The sequence below is a fragment of the Thunnus thynnus genome, chromosome 12, assembly GCF_963924715.1.
Source record: "Thunnus thynnus chromosome 12, fThuThy2.1, whole genome shotgun sequence".
In the NCBI taxonomy this organism is placed as follows: Eukaryota; Metazoa; Chordata; class Actinopteri; order Scombriformes; family Scombridae; genus Thunnus; species Thunnus thynnus.
In genome coordinates this window covers 25,976,573-25,996,442 of record NC_089528.1, presented here as the reverse complement: position 1 = coordinate 25,996,442, position 19,870 = coordinate 25,976,573, and the positions used below count along the sequence as shown (strand labels likewise).

The 19,870-nt window shown below is 38.0% G+C and overlaps 1 protein-coding gene across 1 annotated transcript in view; it reads left to right on the top strand.

Moving 5' to 3' along the window:
- Positions 1–19,870, top strand: part of LOC137194583 (contactin-associated protein-like 4) — a 120,507-nt gene that overhangs the window by 15,988 nt on the left and 84,649 nt on the right. The window contains exon 2 of the mRNA XM_067606620.1: positions 17,332–17,442. Coding sequence (XP_067462721.1) covers positions 17,332–17,442 — 111 coding nt within the window. The remainder of the gene's footprint in view (positions 1–17,331; positions 17,443–19,870) is intronic.

Here is a 19,870-nt window from a genome sequence, read left to right as displayed (position 1 = left end):
TTCATGTTCAGCTTCGAGTTTCGCAGAGCCCTGCAAGTTGTGAGTTTTTGCAAGACTGCACTGATATTAATATTAATGTCTGGCCAAAAAAAGCGATTCTAGTGACAGCCTCTCCCAATATGGGATTTCTTCTGTCCCGCTGTGTTCCTCACATGCTACTTCCAAGTCAATTAATTTAAATGACTGAATAAAAGTTTTAAAGTAAAGATTTCAGTGTGGCGCCTGTAGACAGGATAAATGTCCTTTCCAGCTTTGCTTGCAATAAGCGTATCAGTAGAAGGTTGCTGTCACAGTTTAGTAGTGTATTAAATTAATTTCTAAAAGAAAGTGTTGGGATAAGACAACCAAGACTATGTCATCTGCATCATACCTAGCTAGATCAAAGTTAGTTCGGCTACTGTCAGTCTTTCAAGGCTACAATAACGCTAACTATGCTTTGTTATGCAAGGCTACATAAAGAATTGCCAGGCTCCATTAAAGGATAGGTTCATTATTTTTCACTGCTGTCTGAAATCAACAGTCAGATGCCCAAAATGAACATTGACACATACTTTTCTTGCTGTAATAATTGCTCCTGTTATTACTGGCTATTAAGAGATCCCCTCATAAGGCAATTTCAATATAATTGAAGGGGGACAAAATCCACAGCCCTCCCTCTGCGACAAAATAGCATTTAAAAGTTTGTTTGAAGCTAAAAAAAGGATTCAGCTGTCCAGATCAGGTCAAATCAAGTTGATCTCTTTCAAAGTTACTGTCTTTTTTGTGTTAAATTCCTCTTTTTGTTACAATTCTTCCACTGCAGCTGAACAGAAAAACACTGAAATTTTTACTAAAAAGACTGTAACTGTGGAAGATACTCAATTTATTTGACTAAATCTGATGACTGATGACATATTTTCTTCAGATACATTTATAAATACATTTTTTCTCAAAATGAGGATTTTGTACCGCCATCACTTACATTGTAAGTGCATTTGGAGGGGATCTTCTAATGGTTAGTATAAACAAGACGAACGATTTCAGTGTTCATATGGGCTATAGTGACTATTGTTTTAAGACAGACTGTGAACCTGAATTGTGAACGTTAATGCTAACTTGGTTTTAGTATGATTCATGAAGGCTTACAGTCATATATCACTTAAATTATGCCTGTAGTTTATGAAAAAAAAAATTGTCTGATTTGCATTAGACTCAAGGGTAACACTTAACAATACGATACATAAAATTGCGCATACTAAGGAACAGGTGAAGAACAAATCAGGAACAACTTGATAATTGATGAATTGTTAACAAGTAAGGAGGCTGCCCACGGTGTCATTGATGGAGAATAAGATTTATTGACTGTCTTAACTGATCATAAATAAGAAATATATGTATTAATATATCATAATATGTCTACAAGTAAGCTTAGCATTTAATGTAACTGTAGCTGATAGCATAAGCCTATGAAATGTGAATGTGAATATTAATGTAAGCCCTGAATATGATGATTAAAATATTTTTTATGAGAATCCCTCTGGTCTCTGGTCTGTTATTGAACTATTTATGAATCCCCAGTAAAAAGTCAGTAACTACTTGACAGTTTTGATACTTTACATTGGGAGTAAGTAATGGCTTGAAGTAAAGAGGGACTAGTAACTACTCAGTATTATGTACCACCATACATGGGGGTGCACAAAAACAGTAACTAATGTTAAAAGTAATTAGTAATGAATGAGTCATTACTAGTTTTGCACAGTTCAGCAGCTGGTTCAGAGTTAATCAGGAACAACTTATGAAGAAAGTGGTCAGTATGATCAATTCACAGTTCACGAACATATCGTTACCTTATGATTCATTAATATAGGATCTCACAGTCTGTTCTCTAGTAACTCATTATCTACTATATAGTCCTTCATTAGGAATTGTTAGTAAAGTACTTGTTAACGATTCATCAATTATCAGATCGTTCCTGATTCATCCCTCACTCGTTCCTTAGTAACTAGGCACAATTTTGTATTGTGTATGTATTGTAAAGAGTTACCAACTCAAGAGCGAGCCATATTATGAATAGTTATATCATATGAGGCTGAGGATTAGACTATTAGATGGTATTATGTGCCGTTCCAGTACATTACATCACTAGATGGGGAAACAGTGCAGCGATTAAAGAGGTCATCCTTAAAAGGGTTCATCCATACTGTAATGACACTAAATCCCACCATGTACTTTCTGTACAAGACCCTGAGCTTCCACTAGCAAAAAGCAAGATAAAAAATAATGTTCACACAGAGATTTATACTGTATCAGTTATAATCATAAATATAAAAACAACTCATATATGATGAACAGATGTTACTGGACTCTCAGAACAGTCTGTTGCTCATTGCTGGTTCTCAGGTCTGGTCATATCACGATATAGTAATACATCTTATCCCAGCAAAAAAAAAATCTGTAAAGTGCATTATCACCCCAAAGATAAAATACTTCAAGCAATACCACCTTCAATCCATTGACTCCCCAACCAACACCATCACCTGTATCTTTCCAAATAGGAAGTGGAGAGTCTCTTTGGTTTGAAGAGTGTGGTTTATTAGTGTTGTGTGTTATCTGGTGTAAAGGTTGTGTTCTTTTCTTTTTATTCCTGTGAGGTAAAAGGCCTCCTGTTTATGTACAGCTTGGTTGATTCAGGATTTTCAAAAAGCAAAAGATTTTTCTGTTGCAACCAGAAACTACCATCTTTTTGGACTGGAGTTTTTATTTCATCAGACAATTCCAGATAAATCTGTTCAGAGAAGTATGTAACCAACAGGCTATAACAGGAGATATTCACCACCGTGTCCTTCAGTTCTGTTTTATGCCCTAATTGGGGTCTGACCAACACATCCTTATGATGAAACAACCACATAGGTCGATTGTACCTGCACTGCAGAAAGACCCATAGGAGCGTTTCCAGAACGACTCATTGGAGCATTTTCTAACATGCCACCTCTAGTGGCAGTAATTGTAAAAAAAATAATGATGTTTTATGGTGTGACAACCCTGCAGTCAAGGTCTTAGGTTTAGGCACAAAAACCACTTGGTTAGGGTTAGTGAAAGATCATGGTTTAGGTTAATGAGATGTGAGTTAAAGTTACTTCCTCAAAGTTATACAACTTTCGTCATCATGGCAACATTAAACACCACGACAATTGAACTTATTGTTTTTAAAAAACTGTCCTGACCACTTTTTACCATCTGTCTATCTAGCCATCCACCCAACCTTCCTCCTCCTAATATGAACATTTGTCACCTTATATTGACGTAATCTGAACTGCGTCACTGCCCAGGGTCATAATTACTACAGCTGCTAGATGGCTTCTGTCACTCAAATGTAACTATAGGTCATTTTTGCCAAAAAAAGTGATGGGAATTCTGGCTTTTTTTATAGTGAGCCAAATAATTTGACTCAGCTCAGCAATAAGAACCGGCTCCCAAACGGCTCTTCATTTAATACTGCTTCTGGTTTTTATAATTCAGCCATATTTAGCAATGTTTTGAACTGTGATTGGTATGTGGGCACATATATCACTTAAATTATTCAATGTAATAATACTAAACCTTATAATTTCCAGAATACCATAATTTTACATTATGTTTGGTATAAAAACATTAAATCATGTAAAAATATCAAACACCATTACACATGTGTATTGAACATTTTATTTATATTGAACATTTTAAATTAGTGTTTCACTACAAACACTAAACACAGTACATCTGGTCCTTGTGCATAAATGTAGGTTACAATTCTAATGCTACTGTGATGTTCATATCAAATAAAATTAAAATTAAAATTATTAAAACAGCAGCATCCAAACGTTTTAACAGTGAAACATTGTAACATTGTCTTTAGGGCAGATTAGTTTTAAGAAACACTAAGTGCCTCAGCTTAGAGAGGCTGATCCGGTTTCTTCTCTCTGTTATTATCTGTCCTGTTTTGGAGAAGATTCTTTCTGAAGGGGCTGATGTCGCTATGATACACAGTCTCCCTGCCGTCACCTTGACAAGTCGTGGGTAGACTGAAGCTTTGGTCTCCCACCAGCTCAGCAGGTCTGCAGCTCTTTGGATGAGGGGCTCCTCAAGATAGGATCTTGCTTCCAGTATAGAATCTGCTGAGGGATTCCTTCTTGCAGTGTCTCCTGTTGCTCTCTCATCAAAGAGCCTCCAAACAGCAGGCGTTTGTAGCTTCATTTCTAGTGCCGCTGCTCCCTCTTCTCCTTCTTGGCCTCCTGGTGGTGGAGCCAGCTGGTTGCTGGTTGCTGTTACTCTTTAAAGTGCGTCATCAACAGCTCTGTTGTCATTAAAGGACAGCTTTTCGAACCTCGGGTCCAGTACTGTGGTTTCAGTATTGTATTCCATTCGGTGGAGCTTTCTTTCCATCGATGCACAGAGAGCCGTCACCAACTCTGTCACTTTCCCTCTGGTTACTGTTCCTTCTCTCTGGTGGTGGGCTATTATTCCCTGCAGACCTTTTGCACAGGTGTAACATTTTGGAGGCTGTCACATACCTGAAACAAGAGAAAACTCAGAATTATGCTTTATTTTATTATGTGGTATATGGACTTTGTTCAGTTTATTCTTGTCTATTACTGGTATCCACCTCTAAGATACACCTCTAATATGCAATTATATAATAATAAATAATGTAATAGAAGCATGGAAGAACATACATTGGATTGAGAGCATGGGTGTAGCTACTAAATCCCTTGAGAATGAGAATGAGAATGAGAATGGTTGGAAATCCCTTTTAATCGTTTTAGCCAATTCCTCATCAACTGTGTTCTGTCTTGCTGGGGTCATGACCTTAAAAAAACAAATTGGCTCATAGTGCTCAGGGTTGCAATACGTTGTGGTTTACCTGATGCTTGAGGGAGGGCTGTACACACTGCAGCGGCAACGATTTCAGTAGACAGTGCTCTGGCTTTTCCATGTTCAGTAGTAGGAATGCTAGCTTGCCTTTTTCCACCTAACTGCACTGTTAGATGTACAGTTTTAATATGCCTGTGAAGGTTGTTAGTAGGCGCCTTTGTGTTGTCTATTTTATTAAAATGCATCCAAATGCTACTTTGTTTGCGACTGTCACTCATCTTGTTTTCTGCTGTTTGCGCACTCCTCTCTGTCCTCTGTAGACCATCAGCTGCCCCCCCCCCTCCTCTGCTTTTAACCTGATGATATGATCCTTGTCCGTCATCACATGTGAACGGTCACACGGCACACACATCAACACAACATTCAGTCAGTGCATGACGTGCCCGTGGTCATCAAAAAGATCATCCCATTATTCTTTCTGTCTTGTATTAATTTCCAAAAAAAAAAAAAAAAACGTACCCCAGTTGGGAGCCAGTTCCCATCGCTCACTTAAAGGAACCAGCAGCTGACTCGTTCGCGACCGACACATCAATAATGTAAAAGTTTTGCATCAACACTTTTCTTAGTTAAAGAATCTCAGTAGCCTTGTGTTTCCAGCCTCAGGAAAGCTGAGCTCTTTGTGTGTGAGCAGCAGGGAAGGTTTTTAAGGAGTACTTATCTTCTAATGTCTCCTGAGGGATGGTAGTTGTAAAGTAAAACTAAGTAGATGCTGTGACTGCAGCTCCTGTTGTGGTTTAGAGAAGGTGTGAAGATGCTATACGAGTGTGCACAGACAGATGTTATTGCAGAAGCAGCAGGAGGGTCTGTAGGTATATATAGAGGTTTTCTTGTCTCTTTAGCAGTGTTGGGCAGTAACACAGTATTGTGACCACACTTTTCAGTAACAAGAAGTGTAAGAGATTACTATTTGAAATTCAGTAATCATATTTAGAGCTGCAACGATTAGTCGATTAACTGATTGAATTAATCAGCAACTGTTTTGGTAATTGATTAATTGTTTGGAGTAATTTTTTAAGAAAAAATGTCCAAATTCTCTGATTCCAGCCTCCAAGATGTGAATATTTTCTAGTTTATTTAGTCTTCTATTTAGTAAACTGAATATCTTTGAATTGTGGACTGTTGGTCAGGACAAAACGAGACATTTTAGGTTACATCTTTGGCTTTGGAAAACAGTGATCAACATTTCTCACCATTTAGACCAAACATCTTATCGTTTAATCAAGAAAATAATCAAAGTGATAATTGAGTCGAATTGATAATGGAAATAATTGTTTGTTGCAGCCCTAATCACATTATAATTACAAATCCCAGTAACACTCTGTTACTTTGACATTGTGGGTGTCAGTGGTGGTGGTCAGTGGCTGGAGTGGTGGGGAGGCAGCTCAAAAGAGGAGAAATTGCCTCCCGGTAACTCTAAAGTTGTCATATTAACATGTTAGGTGCTCTTAGTTGGCTTGTTAACATTAGCGATGGGTAAGGTTACATTTAGGAATCACTTGGTTTTGTTCAGAGTTGATTTCACCGTGAAGATGGGATTTCTGGAGTGCTGCGTGTACTGGGACTAAGCTAGCTGTTGATGGTCAGTAAATACCTCCACACTACAGGCTAGGAGCTTATTATAACAACAACATGTGTGTATGTACATGTGACATGTGGGTGTGGAGGCTTTAGAGTTGTTTCAAGGCATGTTTGATAGAACAGGGCTGAATAATGTAATGAATAATGTAATTAATCCCTTTTGCAGTTGAGTAATTAGTAAAGTACTTTAATTACTCTTTTCATGAGTAATAAAATATGCATCATGTAACCCCAGTCCTTGTGGTGTAAAATGTGTCTTCGCTCAAGCTCAATTCTTTGAATACCTCAAGATTTTGCTCCACAGTGTCACTATAGACGCTTTTCACAACAGATATTTTACTTGTCAAAGCAAGAAAAGCACAGGTGTGACTGATAATATTAACAATGGCTCCATTCCATTAATTGTCTCAGTAAGCCATGTCAATGAGTGAGCATGCACAATACCAGAATCAATCAATATCATCTTTAATGTTATCAGTTACACCTGTGCTTTTTCCTGCTTTGACAAGTCAAAATGACTGAAAATGGTCTATTGGGTCAAATCTGTCTGTAGGTAAGGCTTTCTCATCGCAATGACGCTTTGGAGAGCTGTCTTTGTTGTTTGTTAACATACCTTTAAATTACCTGTTCTTTGTTCGGTGTGGAAATAGGAAGTAGCACAACATCTGGAAGGAGGTTTAGGTAGAAGAATGGGTGTACAGACTGACGTTGACACTGGAAATCTTGGTTCGCATCCGGTGTACCAACAGTAGACACTGGTTACTTTTGTCAGGCATAAAGGAGGCAAGTCATAACAAGCCCTCACTTGTTGCACATTCAATTGCACATTCGACTGTCCCTCTGTCTCAATATAGAAAATATACTGTACTATATATATTTAGATCACTGGGCTGTGCTGTAAACCAGTGATATGCTTTAATATGCTGTTCTGGCATCAGTATTTTTTACATTAAAACTCAACAGAAGAAGAGCTGTTTTTTTTCAGTTTTATGAGTCCCCAGTGTCCCATTCAATTTAATGTCTTGCTTTTGAAATAAATTAATTTTGCCAAGCTGCCATGATGAGATGAATGTGTGCTTTTTCCCTGAATGACAGAAACAAATTATTTTTTTTCTGTGGAGATGTTTCATGGATGTTTTCAATTAAGAGGAAAATACAGTATATTTAAATTATTAACTTACTGCAGCTGGTGAATTTGTAGATATTTTAGGATACATATCTCCCCATTGAACCATTAATATAAGTGTTGTAGCCTGCAGCATTCCCTCTAAATATATATAATTTCATAATTCCCAGTGAATGTTTTGGGTTTTACTCTCTTGTTTCAGCAGTGTTTGCGGTGAAAGTCTCCTTTCTCAGTAGCTTCTTTCAGCTCTCTGTCTGTGTTTATGTGAGGTAAACCTGACTGTTTAAAGATGAAGAGATTTTAAATGCTGTTTTGATCACTTCATTTGGTTGATGTCTGTCTCCCACGCAACCGCCCACATTGCTTTTCAGTGTGACGAGCCTCAATGAGAGGGAGGATTGTTCTATCCTTTCAGAGGCAGAGGCAGAATGGTGCTATTTAGAGTGGTGTATGCATTAGGACGCTGTTTGTGTGGGCTGTTCACTGTATATGCATTAATGTGCATTTAGAGACCACCTGATGCTGAAAGGACTTTTGACACCAAAAGAAAAAAAGCTGTTATTAGTCTTTGTCTATTTAAAGGACTGGGTGTCTACTTCAGAAACATTACTGTCATCTCGGCAGTCAAGAGACAAAATCGTGTGTGTGATTTGCATTAAGATTTTTTTTAAACATGTTTGATATTCATGACTGGAATTAAAAACTGACAAACTAATGGCCATGTGCCATAAGTTAATCTTACTCTATAATTAAAGTCATTTTGGTGTCAGTCCAAAGCCATAGCTCATCTTAAAGTGGCTATAATTTATATTTTTCATAATAAAATTTCATCAAATGACAATGTGTAATGTCAAAGGTGTCGCTTGTAGTGATGAACCTACAGAGAATTATCAGTGACTCTGCAGCTCACCTCAGCTTTACAGAGCATTATAACAAGTTACAGCTCATTGTGTAGCTATCCAGCTGCAACTTCACTGTTTTGGTTCACTCTCAGCGCTCTCATAGCGTCGTTTTCTGTCAAAACAGGCAGATGTTTTCAGAGAAGAAGCTCTAAAAACCCACTGCTCAAAACCACATGGCAAACAGACACAGTTAGCAACTAGCTGGTGAACATTGCGGCCAGGTATTTCCCTCAGGAGTTAGTAGTGCAAAAACAAATATTCATCAGGTGGACAGATGTTGCTCTGTAACTGCTGGATGTGGAAATGAGCAACTGTTCACTAACAAGTTCAACATATCAACTTAAAAGGTGACGACATGTCAGTATTATGTTCACATCTTGTTTCTGCTGCCCCCAAGTGGCCAAAAAAATCAATTAATGCAAGTTTAAGTTCACCTAACTCTTATGAAGTTCATTCTCTTCAGTCACCGCTGTTGTAGTTTTTCCATTCACTATCTTCCTGAAATCGAGCATTTTTCATGTATTTCGTTTCCTCTCACATGAAAATTGCAGATAATTGCAGATAATCAGCAGGGAAAATTACTGTTTATTTGATTGATGTCCACTCCTGTTTTGGTACAATAGTATACAAGAGTTTCCTTCTGGGATTTGAGGGTTTGACCTTGATACAAATACAAATAGACATTTTAAAATAATTACACAAACAATTTGGGACCAAAAAACAAAAACAAATCATACAGCAAAAGAATGGCAGGAACTGCAAACACACAGCACAGTAGAAAGCAATACAACATAACATAAAGATAAATATATGATTTTCTACAGACTGAAAAGGTGTAAGCTGAAGCTTCAGTTTACTGGACCTACCCTCTTACCGATTCACAACTTAAAGAAAAAAATTGACACTATCCCGTCCATAATACTGCCAACATGCTGCCTGAACATGCATTTTTATATTTGTTCATTAAATAATTATGGAATATTCTCTAAACTCACAAAGTGTGCTGCACATTTTCAGTTCCTCTCTACAACGTTTTCATAAATTCACAGCTTTACCAGAATTACAGTAATTTCTTACATTAGTCCTGACTTTTTGTTTCTTAAACGTTCATATTCCTCTCTTGTCACACTGGCTTTCTCTCAATTTAAATAACTTGTGCTTACTTTCAGGTAGTAATTGGTGTTTGACCTTAAACATGATTTGCACTGTTTCATGATCTACCAAGTTTGTAGTCTTGAACTTAATAAACAGCGGGTCTGTTGGTTCTTCATTAGTAGTTTTTCTACTCTCATCATAATCATACCCTGTCTGTTGTCAAATGTGTTATCCTCTGTAGTTACTCAGTCATTCAATATATATGCTCAGACTGTCATGGATGTTTTAGTCTTTGTAGGTTTCAATAATCCCGATGTCTATTCCCAGTTTCAGAGAAATAATTTACAGTTGGAATGACATGATTAATATTAACAATATACAGTAGAATCTAAAAAAGTCATTCCAGTTATGTCCATTTATACTGTATATATGAGAGCGCAAACTAGATTAAACTCGCTGAGGTAACAGCAGTTGCTGTGTGGCTGTAGATGGTAGGTGCCATATGCTGGTCTGACGCCCCAACAGATTCTCTCATCCTGTGCTATTAATTATGTGTCAAAGCAATGCTAATTAAACCAGGAGAGGAGAGCTCCTGCCATGTCCTTACCTTCAGGGTATTAGCACAGTACACTGCTCTGCATTTCAATTAATCAATTAACAAGTCAGGCCACAGGCAGCTTTAGAACAGATACTGGCTCCTGTTGAATAACGCAGAAGTTTTAATCAGCTTGTTCTGTCTATAATGGCGAGAATATAAATCCAACATGGTGTGTGAAGTAAATGCAACCGGAACAGTAAAGCTGTTATTTTAGTTTTAGTTTGCTGCATATCTCTAAAGCTGATGTGACATTGATTGACAGACATTGTTTGATATGTGTTGTTATCATTTTTTTAAGTTTAGTGACCGCCATAGTGATGGCTCTTTGCTTATACAGTAAACTGGATTAATCTGGATTACCTACACTGGAATATATTTGAAAAATAAAATGTACACTCCAATATAACACAATTTAAGCCGGATTAGGGAAACTCACACTGCACACTTGTTTGCTCTTGTTCAGAGTGGGAGTGAAACAAACCCTTTTAATGCTCTGTCACACCAACAAAAAACAGCAAAATTTAACAGAAAAATCTATTTATTTCAGTGGAATCGCTTTTGGGGGCCAAATAAATCTGTGCAAAGCTTTTGCATTTATAGCTCTACCTTGGTGAACTTTGACATGCTTTTCATTGTCATTCGCCATCCACTTTTATTGTATAAACTGCACAACAAAAGAGGGATGCAGACAGTACAAATAAATGTTTATAATAAAACGTGTGAACAATAAATGTCCAATACAGAGAAAATAGAATAAAGTTCAGAGATCTCCTGTGACTGACTACCATGTTCACAGCTGGCTAGTATGTTAGCTATTAGCTGCGGCTACGTCATCAAGCCTCTAGAGCCACGTATTTCGTGAGGACATGCAGTGTCATGATACAGTGTGATATACAGAGCTGTGCTGTGCGGAGCTGCCCTCCACACATACCTCCCTCACCAATGTTGTTAGATCAGGAAGAGGAGAACGAGGGAGAAATGACATCCAAACACTAACCTGCCCTTATGATATGAAAAAAGATGAGAAAAAAAACAAGGATTTTCATGTAAAATACTCAAAAAATATTATTTTTTTAACATATATTTTGTATATAACAAGAGACAACTGAACAATTAACACAGGGACACCACATTAGAACTGGGAAAATGTATTTTTTATGCTGTCGTGTCTTTAAGGCTTATAACGTCAGTTCTTTTCTAGAGGGCATTTATACATTTTTCATATATATTTTCAATTTGTAATTCCTTTTTGACATTTTGTTAGTATTCATTTCTGACAGATGACACGAAAATCAGTAAACAGATGTAAATTTGAAATAGGCTGTCCTAGTTATGGTGATGGATGCTCTCGGCACAGACCCGTGTTGTGATTTAATACAATTTTTTTCTTTTGTCTGAATCTTGCTTAATGCACCTTTGGCTCAAAAGTGGAAAATCTACAACAACATTATTTTTTATTTCTCCACTACAAGCTGCATCTCTTCAGGTCAAACTGGAGGAACAAGTTGTGCGGATTAGTAAAATGAGAATTGACGTTTTCTGCTTGAGGATGATTGTTAGTGCTCTGGAGCAAAAACAACCATCGCTGGAGCCTCATTATCCTGCTTACTGCTACATGCTCTGAATGGCTAAATGAGTCGGCTCCGGCTCATACTGAGAAGCACTGAACTCTGGGTTTGTGGGGCTTATAGGCCTAGCGCTCTGAAGTGCAGGACCTTCTGTTCACTGCTGTTTGTTGAGGTGATGGATGGAGCTCATCGGTATTCAGGGTCTCCGGCTCTGTCACGGACTCTGTGGGCTCTTTGTTATTCAGCAAAACAGTAAGGAAGTGAACAATGCAGGTGAATGAGCTGTGGCCTCCCTCTCGGTCTCTCTTGTGCCAAGTATTAGTCTGCCTATCATGTCAGTGGTGATTAATTGTGCTTGACAGTGCCAAGGCCTCGGCACTCTAGAGATTTTTTTTTTTAATCTTTTGAGTCTTTTTACTGCTGTCAGATTCATAGTTTATTCACCCTAAATGATAAAACTGACACTATGGAAGGATGGATGGATAAGAGATGGAAGAGAGGTTTGACTCTTTTACTCCCTCTAAATCCCCTTCAAGTACCAAAAGCGATTAAAAATTCATTCAATGTTAGGATATTTTATTGAGATGAAAAGCGATATTCCATCACTCAGATGTCAACGTAATAGTTGCATACTCTTTTGAGTGGAGTTCTGAATTACTCTGGGACTTCCTTAATTTTTGAGGTCAGTATTAAATACTGTTAATGCCGTTACTCAGCACTACAGTAGATTAAAGGCAGTAGAGTCACTCGCTATATTCTATTATAGGCTGACAAGTCATCTTGTCAAGAAATACCTCAGCTGCCCCTTTGTCCTTAATAACCACTTCTTCCATATCCTCCACCTGTGTTTGCTCTGAAGTGCTCTTATCTTGAAGGGAAAACCTCTTAACAGCTCACATTTAGCTGGTATTATTCTCCATAATAGGGATTCAAATATCATAGAAATGTTTTGTCTTATCTGCTGTAATGTCTCCTGACACCTTGAACTCCTTAATTTTGGTTGCAAGTACTGTTAGTGATTCATAAAAACATTAGGAGAAAACTTTTTTTTTTTTTTGTGAGTTCACCCTCTATTAGACATTGAGGCTGACAGAAAGAGAAAGGAGGTGCATTAGTTTTCCAGCAGTATTAGTTTGTGTCAGAGAGGAAGGTGCAGTAGTTTAATATTCCAGGAAGCTCTCTGTCTAACACAGCCAGGGTCAGTGTTGAGGTTCAGTGGCTGCAGAGTCCAGCAGGTATTCAACATTTAGCCATATTTTTCCTCTGAGCTGTCTGTGTTTGTGCTCCACTGGCCACGCCGTCGGTACGTCCACTCTTAAATGCCAAAGCTCCACCGAAGTTTCTCAAACTGTTTCTCTTTCTGTCGAGCGTTACCTCAGCCAGGCTGTGCTCTCACCACTCATTATCTCTTCAGGGATTACAGCACTCGGTATTGGAGAGCCTTCCCTCTCATTTCACCTCCTCAGACTACTGTAATTCACCTGCTTTTCACACCGAGGGCTCCTCCACCACCCACAGTAATAAGTGTGTGTCAGGCTGAGGCCTGCAGGGATAAAGACTATCAGGACGGAGCTTCAGAGGACCAAAGAGCTGGAGTCCTTCTGATGATTATTGAGTAGCTGGACTGCATTTAAAAACATTTGACTGTCAAACAGAGGAATTAAATATGCATGAAGCTCAAAACCGCTCAATTACTACCAATAGAATTATTAAAGATTGACTCTAAACTGCCAGCGGCTGTCTAATATGACTGTACATGGTGCTGCTTAATGATAACTTATGTAACAAACTGTTCTAAACTGAGTTCAGATACCATTAATACCAGATAGTTTCACCATCAAAGAGAAACTAGTCAGAGCTACAGTGTCACCGAGGCCAAGCTGGAGGCTTTCTGATGTTATCAAACAGCTGAACTTCATATTTATACTATAGACTTTAAAACTCTTCATGTGCACTGAGACCTTTAAAGGCACTACGTGTAGTGTTTTAACATCAATAAATCAGTGGGACGTATAATTAATATGAAAGGGAATTTCATTTGATGTAATTGATCTTTAAATTGTAATTGCGTAAGAATTACCAATTAGTTTATAAAAAAGCAAGAAAGAGGAGTTCAGAGTGCATTTGCTGTTACAATTTAGTCGTACATGAAAGTAATTTTTAGGGGACGAGGTTGGCTAGCAAGTGAAATTTTTGGCACTAAGCTAGAAAAGCAAAAAAATCTATAGAATTTCTCATTTTGGTAGGTTGTAAAAAGGGCAAAAATGCTGATTGAAAGCTGCGTTAATCAATAGTTCCATATTAACAAGGGATAAAATCGTTGTGTGTAGTGTGACAGGGTTGTAGTGACGAACTCGCACAGAATCATCACCCGACTCTGCATTTTAGCAGCTTGTTTCCAGCTGTTGAAAAGCTCTAAAAACCCACTGTACGCTTTCCTGCACTGCACCAAATGACAGACAGACACTGTTAGCAATTAGCTGGTGAAAACAGTGGAGCATTTAGTAACAAAAGAGCCAAAATTTCACTCAGGAGATTGTGGAAAGCAAAAAATGACTTCGAGACGCTGGGTGGACAGAAAGAAGAACGAGGAAATAGGCAGCTCTTTGCTAACATATTCACCTTAACAATTTTATGTGGTGACAATGTGTTGACAGCTCAAAAAGATCAATTAATTCAGGTTTAAAAGTTACTAAAACATATTTATTAATTTAGATATAATTTAAGAGCCAAATTCCTATGGGATGTATAGTCTCTTTTAGAAATACTTGCACTAACAATGCCACTGGTGTGAGAAAAGGTGAATGCCAAAGAACTTAAATATTAAAGATAAATGATCCACTGAAATTTTGTAAACTTTTGTCATTCACTCGTTGAAATGAAGTGGTACTCTCCTTTAAAAAGTGAAATCATCAGTCTGCGGTGGATATCGAGAGGCAGATGAAGACCTCGTGCTGTTGAGATGAAGTACGCTAATGCTGACAGAGTAATCGAAGCTAAAGCCTTGTTAGAGTTGTGGGCCGGGATCGGACTGCAGTGTGAATCATAGTAATTGGCTCTTGTCTCAGCTGTGGAGAACAACATCCATTAACGGAGAAGCTTCAGATGGAGGCGGCATCAGTTTGGCTTTAGCTTACAGTTTGGAGCTCGAGAGGAAAAACTATGAATATTAATTGAGTTGATGTTCATTAATGTGTGTGGGAAACAATTATAGTTTGCAGACCACATTTTTACTCTGTATCTATTCACTGTTAAGTATTATTTCTGCATAAAACAAATTATAAATTATATAGCAGAGTAAATACAGCTCCAGTGCCTCATTATACAATACTTTTATACTAATGTTTGCCTAAATTTCTTGTGGGCTTTGCTTTTTCTCTGAATATGTTTTTATATAAAGCAAATTAAGGGATTGTGTTAAAATTATTGGGGCGGAGAGGAGGGCTGAACATTATGTTGAACTTTTTTTAAAAAGCAAGGCTCTCCCAGCATCACTAATATTTTCATTGGATCCTAGACCACAGTCATCCCATTTTGCAGTCAGTTTATCAACTTGTTTGTTTTTAATTTTGGTTTTTGCAACTACATAAAGAGAAGTTTCTCAAAGAAATGTTCGATAATCGAATCTACACATCAGGTTACATTGTGTACAGTGTATTCATGGGTTTGTATGCAAAGTAAAACCCCAATTTAAAGGATAATTATTGCATATTACGTATAATGTACGATGTTTTTATTGCAGCCGATCATCCATAAAGCATTAAAGTGTTTGAAACATTAAACGTTTCTTCTGACAACATTGATTTGTCTCCATCAGTATCCAGTCTTAATGAGCCAGTCAGGACGCCATTCATCTACACAACACGTCATGATTACAACGTTCATTTATCCATCTCGGGAGTATTACACCATTCATTCATCCAAGTGGACTTCATTACTCTGTTCATTTGTATAATAAGGTGCCATTACAGCTGAAAGACCTGCTTCCGCCTGAGGAACATTAAACCTGTTTCTGAATGACTGGACTCCATTCTGCCATTCCTGCTAATATTCAGCGACTCAGAAGGGATGATGATGATGAAGCTGTTATCATGTGAAAACCTCATAACTCAGATTTTGCCTCTCTGTGTCTTATATTATCTTATGAAATCTTTTTAGAAATTCCAGAGAATGAATTCTCAAATGTACGGTGGTCAAGTTGAAAGAACTTTTTCTTTAGTCCTGAAAAGCGAATCATTTGGAGGTAGCAGGCTTTCACCTCACAGCATCACTGAGCTCCTGTCCTGCTGTTTTTAACGATTCAACAGTTTTTCACTCAGGCTGAGAGATGGAGAATAATCAATTTCCAGCAGCGTCTGATATTGTAAAATCCACAGCATGTTTTTTTTTTTTTTTTTTTTTTTTTACTGTTGAGCTCTGCTTTCTGAATCACTCTACTGTATTTGCACGCCTCTATGCAACTACTTTTTATTATTTTGAACCACAAAAATTGTGTCTACTCCAGCTAAGAGTGGAGACATCCCTATATCAACTTATTGTTGAGAAGTACTTACTATTCACTGAGATACCGGTGCATAGTGTCAAAGGCCTGTTTTCACAAAGCTGACATTACACCTGCAGCTCAGTGATAAAACTCCTCTCCTCCTCTCTGGTGTTTTATCAATGCTTAAACAGGTGATACTTCTGCCCACTTACTTTTGGTGCTCTGCTTTTCTGAGCTTCTAATTTTGTTTTTGGAATGGATGTTGTTCTGAGGTTTTCGCTGGATATAGAAGTTTGGTTTGTTTTCTGATATGGGACGTTTTGCCAACAAGTACTATAAAATGTGTCCAACTTTGAGTACTAAGACTTTGGTGTCAGTGTCTGACACTTATCATGCCCAACCTCCTCCTCGAGAGGTTTTGTGGTGCTATATTTTGCTACTTCTACATTTAACGAATGCTCACATGTTTCATGAATGTTGTCATGTGGAATAAGAGACATAGAGAAGGAATATATTTACTATTTCTGAGAACCTTTGAAGGTTAATTGAAAAATGAACACCATTATACATGCGTGTACGAACCTTCCCACAGTGTTTTGAAACGTTGACAGGTTGTACTTTTTCTTCTAAGCCACAGAGCTGCATGTAATCCATAATCTCCAATGAGGCCAACTAAACAGGAGTCACAAACGTTTCACATTATGACAACAAAATGCTTCACAGTGTAACTACACTATTTCTTTCATACTATAATAATACACATGTTAAGGAAATGTGTCTGTGATTTATACAAATCCACATCAGCACTGTTTTAACAAGACGGTATCTGTAACAGCAACAATATAAGGAGCCGGGGGGGCAAAGTTCACTGCCACTGTGCCCTGACAATATAATGTGAAATGATCCTCAAACCTAAAATAGGCATGTAACACAGCAAATACATTGATTATCATCAAGAACCCCTAAAGGATGTCCTCATGTCCATCTTGTTTTTCCAGGAGCTTATATTGTCAAACATTAAAATAATTGTATGTCCTAACAATTGCTTCAACATTTATGCTTTTTTTTCTTCTTTTCTTATTGGTTGACAGAGGTGTGTGACAGCGCGTTGGTGTCCAATCTGCCGCCATCAGCCTTTAGAAGCTCCTCCCTGCTGTCCAGCAGCCATGCGCCGGGTTTTGCCAAACTCAACAGGAGAGAAGGTGAGGAAAAGTTTCGTCTGTGTTGTGTCTGATGCGTCGGGACGTCAGCACTGGATTTGACTGGAATGATACTGTGTATGATAAGAAATGACATAGTGCTACATCATATGACTACTGCAATATTTTGTAGCAGAAATGACTAAATGTAGCTGGTTTATGTTTTCAAATAGTTTCTTATTTTGACTGGTGTAATTTATAATAATATGCCATTGTGTCTGGCTACGACACTTTCAATATCAGGTGAAAAATACTTCCTCAGGAATACTTGTATCCGATTGGCCCACACTTTGAATATCACTGAAAACATAGCATATCGTTATTGTTTGAATGCAGGTCTGTATCTGTAACTACAAAGACTATAAAGCCAAAATGCATTGATTTTTGATATTAAAGCTTTGTCAATGCATATTATTACATTTTAACACAGTGCAGGTTAATTAAATTGGGTCTTAGAAAATTGCTGCTGTCAGACAACAAGCTGAACGAGCTTTCTGTTGCTGCTGAAATATGTCAGTCTTGAATATAAAATATTTATCAAGTTTTTTAGGTTTTTTAAATGTATGCACTTTTAAAGATGTTATTTAAAAAGATAGATATGTTCTCTTTTTTGTGCGTTGCTGTCCCTAGCCTGGGAGCTGCAATCTGGCAGGGATTCTCTCTGCTGTTCCAGAAAATTATTCATGCAACAAAATGTGGATTAAGAATGATTTAAATGATCTTTTGGATAGTTTTTGTCTGTATGTGATGTTTTTTTATAAGGACAAGGGCACTTTTCTGTTACTGAGAAGTTGCTCTGCAGCAGTGTAGCTCAGCGCAGGAGAGATTTTTTGTTAAGCTTTGGACACAGAGCACAAAACATCACAAACAGGGAAGTTTTTTACTGGATTCACAACAAATAACTCACTTGTGACTGAGAGGCAGATAGAGGATCAGAATCATTTCTGAGAGACAAGACAGAAAAAGCAATAGTTGCTTTGTCCCATTTTTTATTGTCCATAGGTGCTGTTTGTATTGACAGTTTATGCCAGGAGGAGTTGTGTTTGTTCGTCCGACATAAAAAGCCCGCAGGGAGTCCTGTGCTGGATGCTGATGTGAGGCTTTAACAAAATGAAGATCATGGTTTGTTGTGGAGCTTTCTGCAGGGAATGGGCTTCACTGCTTTATCCCGACATCAAAGCCCAGAATCAGCTGGGAGGGTGAGATGAGTTTAATCTGGATGATTTTCACCACCTAGGAAAATAAGGAAGCTGAGCCTGCAGAACATCACTCAGTCCTCTCTTTGTTTGATGGTCGAGACTTTAAGCAAACAGTCTTTCTGCGGCTAAATGCTGCAACCTGCTCTCTTTGTTTGCCGTTCTACACATGAACAACCATGATCTGAAAAGCTGCTGGCCATGTTTAATGTGTTGTTTGACATCTCTGTCAAAGACATAAAACCGGTTGCTTGAGAGAGTGTATTTGAGGAAGCAAAAACCAACACCATTTCCACTGTAGTCTATCTGTTGGTGATGCAGTGACATCCCTGACTTTTGACTGATTTGTGAGTCAAGTGTGCAGTGCAATCGAGGACAATTTTGGTATTTTTGTGGCTGGAGGTGCATGGTGTAGAAGGCAACACGCACACCACTTGCTTAGTCTCTCCTGTGGTGCAGGGAATCAATCCCCTCAAAGATCCAATGCCAAAGAAAAGCACCTTTTTTTCTTTTTTTTTTTTTTTTGCTTTGTAGGTACATGTGCACACGGAGTGCCATTGGAAACAGGATATTATGGGATTAGGTTCGTTAAAGTCATAAACAACCTTGCATCCTCTTTATTAAAAACCAACAACAATCTCCTTGCCATGACATGCTGAATGGAGAAGGGTTAGAGGATTAACTATAAAGCATCTCTAATATGCCATTAAAATGTTGTTTTTTTACATATTCCTTTTGAGTTTTGATGTTGCAAGCTGCATTGGAAACAGTTGGTTCATATTAACAATGGAACAAATGACTGAAGTCACTGGTCTCTGAGTGATCAGTTAATACTCATAGAGTGCCTCAGGTCATGTCGTTATCACCGTACTGTAACGTGGATTCCCTCTTCTAACCAGATCTGTGCTTCCATATTTTTCAGACCCACAATAGTTAGGGAATTGGATCCACAAGCCTTAGGCTGCTTGTGCTCAGAATCACCAGGCCTCCTTCCAGTAATCATAATTATGTCAAGATGAGAAAACGCAGGTATTAGGAGTGGAAGTGTAATGAATGACCAGCTTACTGCTGACAGCATCATAATATGGTTTCACTCGTCATTTCACTCCCGCATTCTTCAAATATAGCTCTAGTAGTTGATAGATTAGGAGGTCTGTTTGTGTCACATCTCCTCCCCGGCTGTATTAACGCTACAAAGCCTACATGATCGCAGCTGTTTGCAGAGAAAATCGATG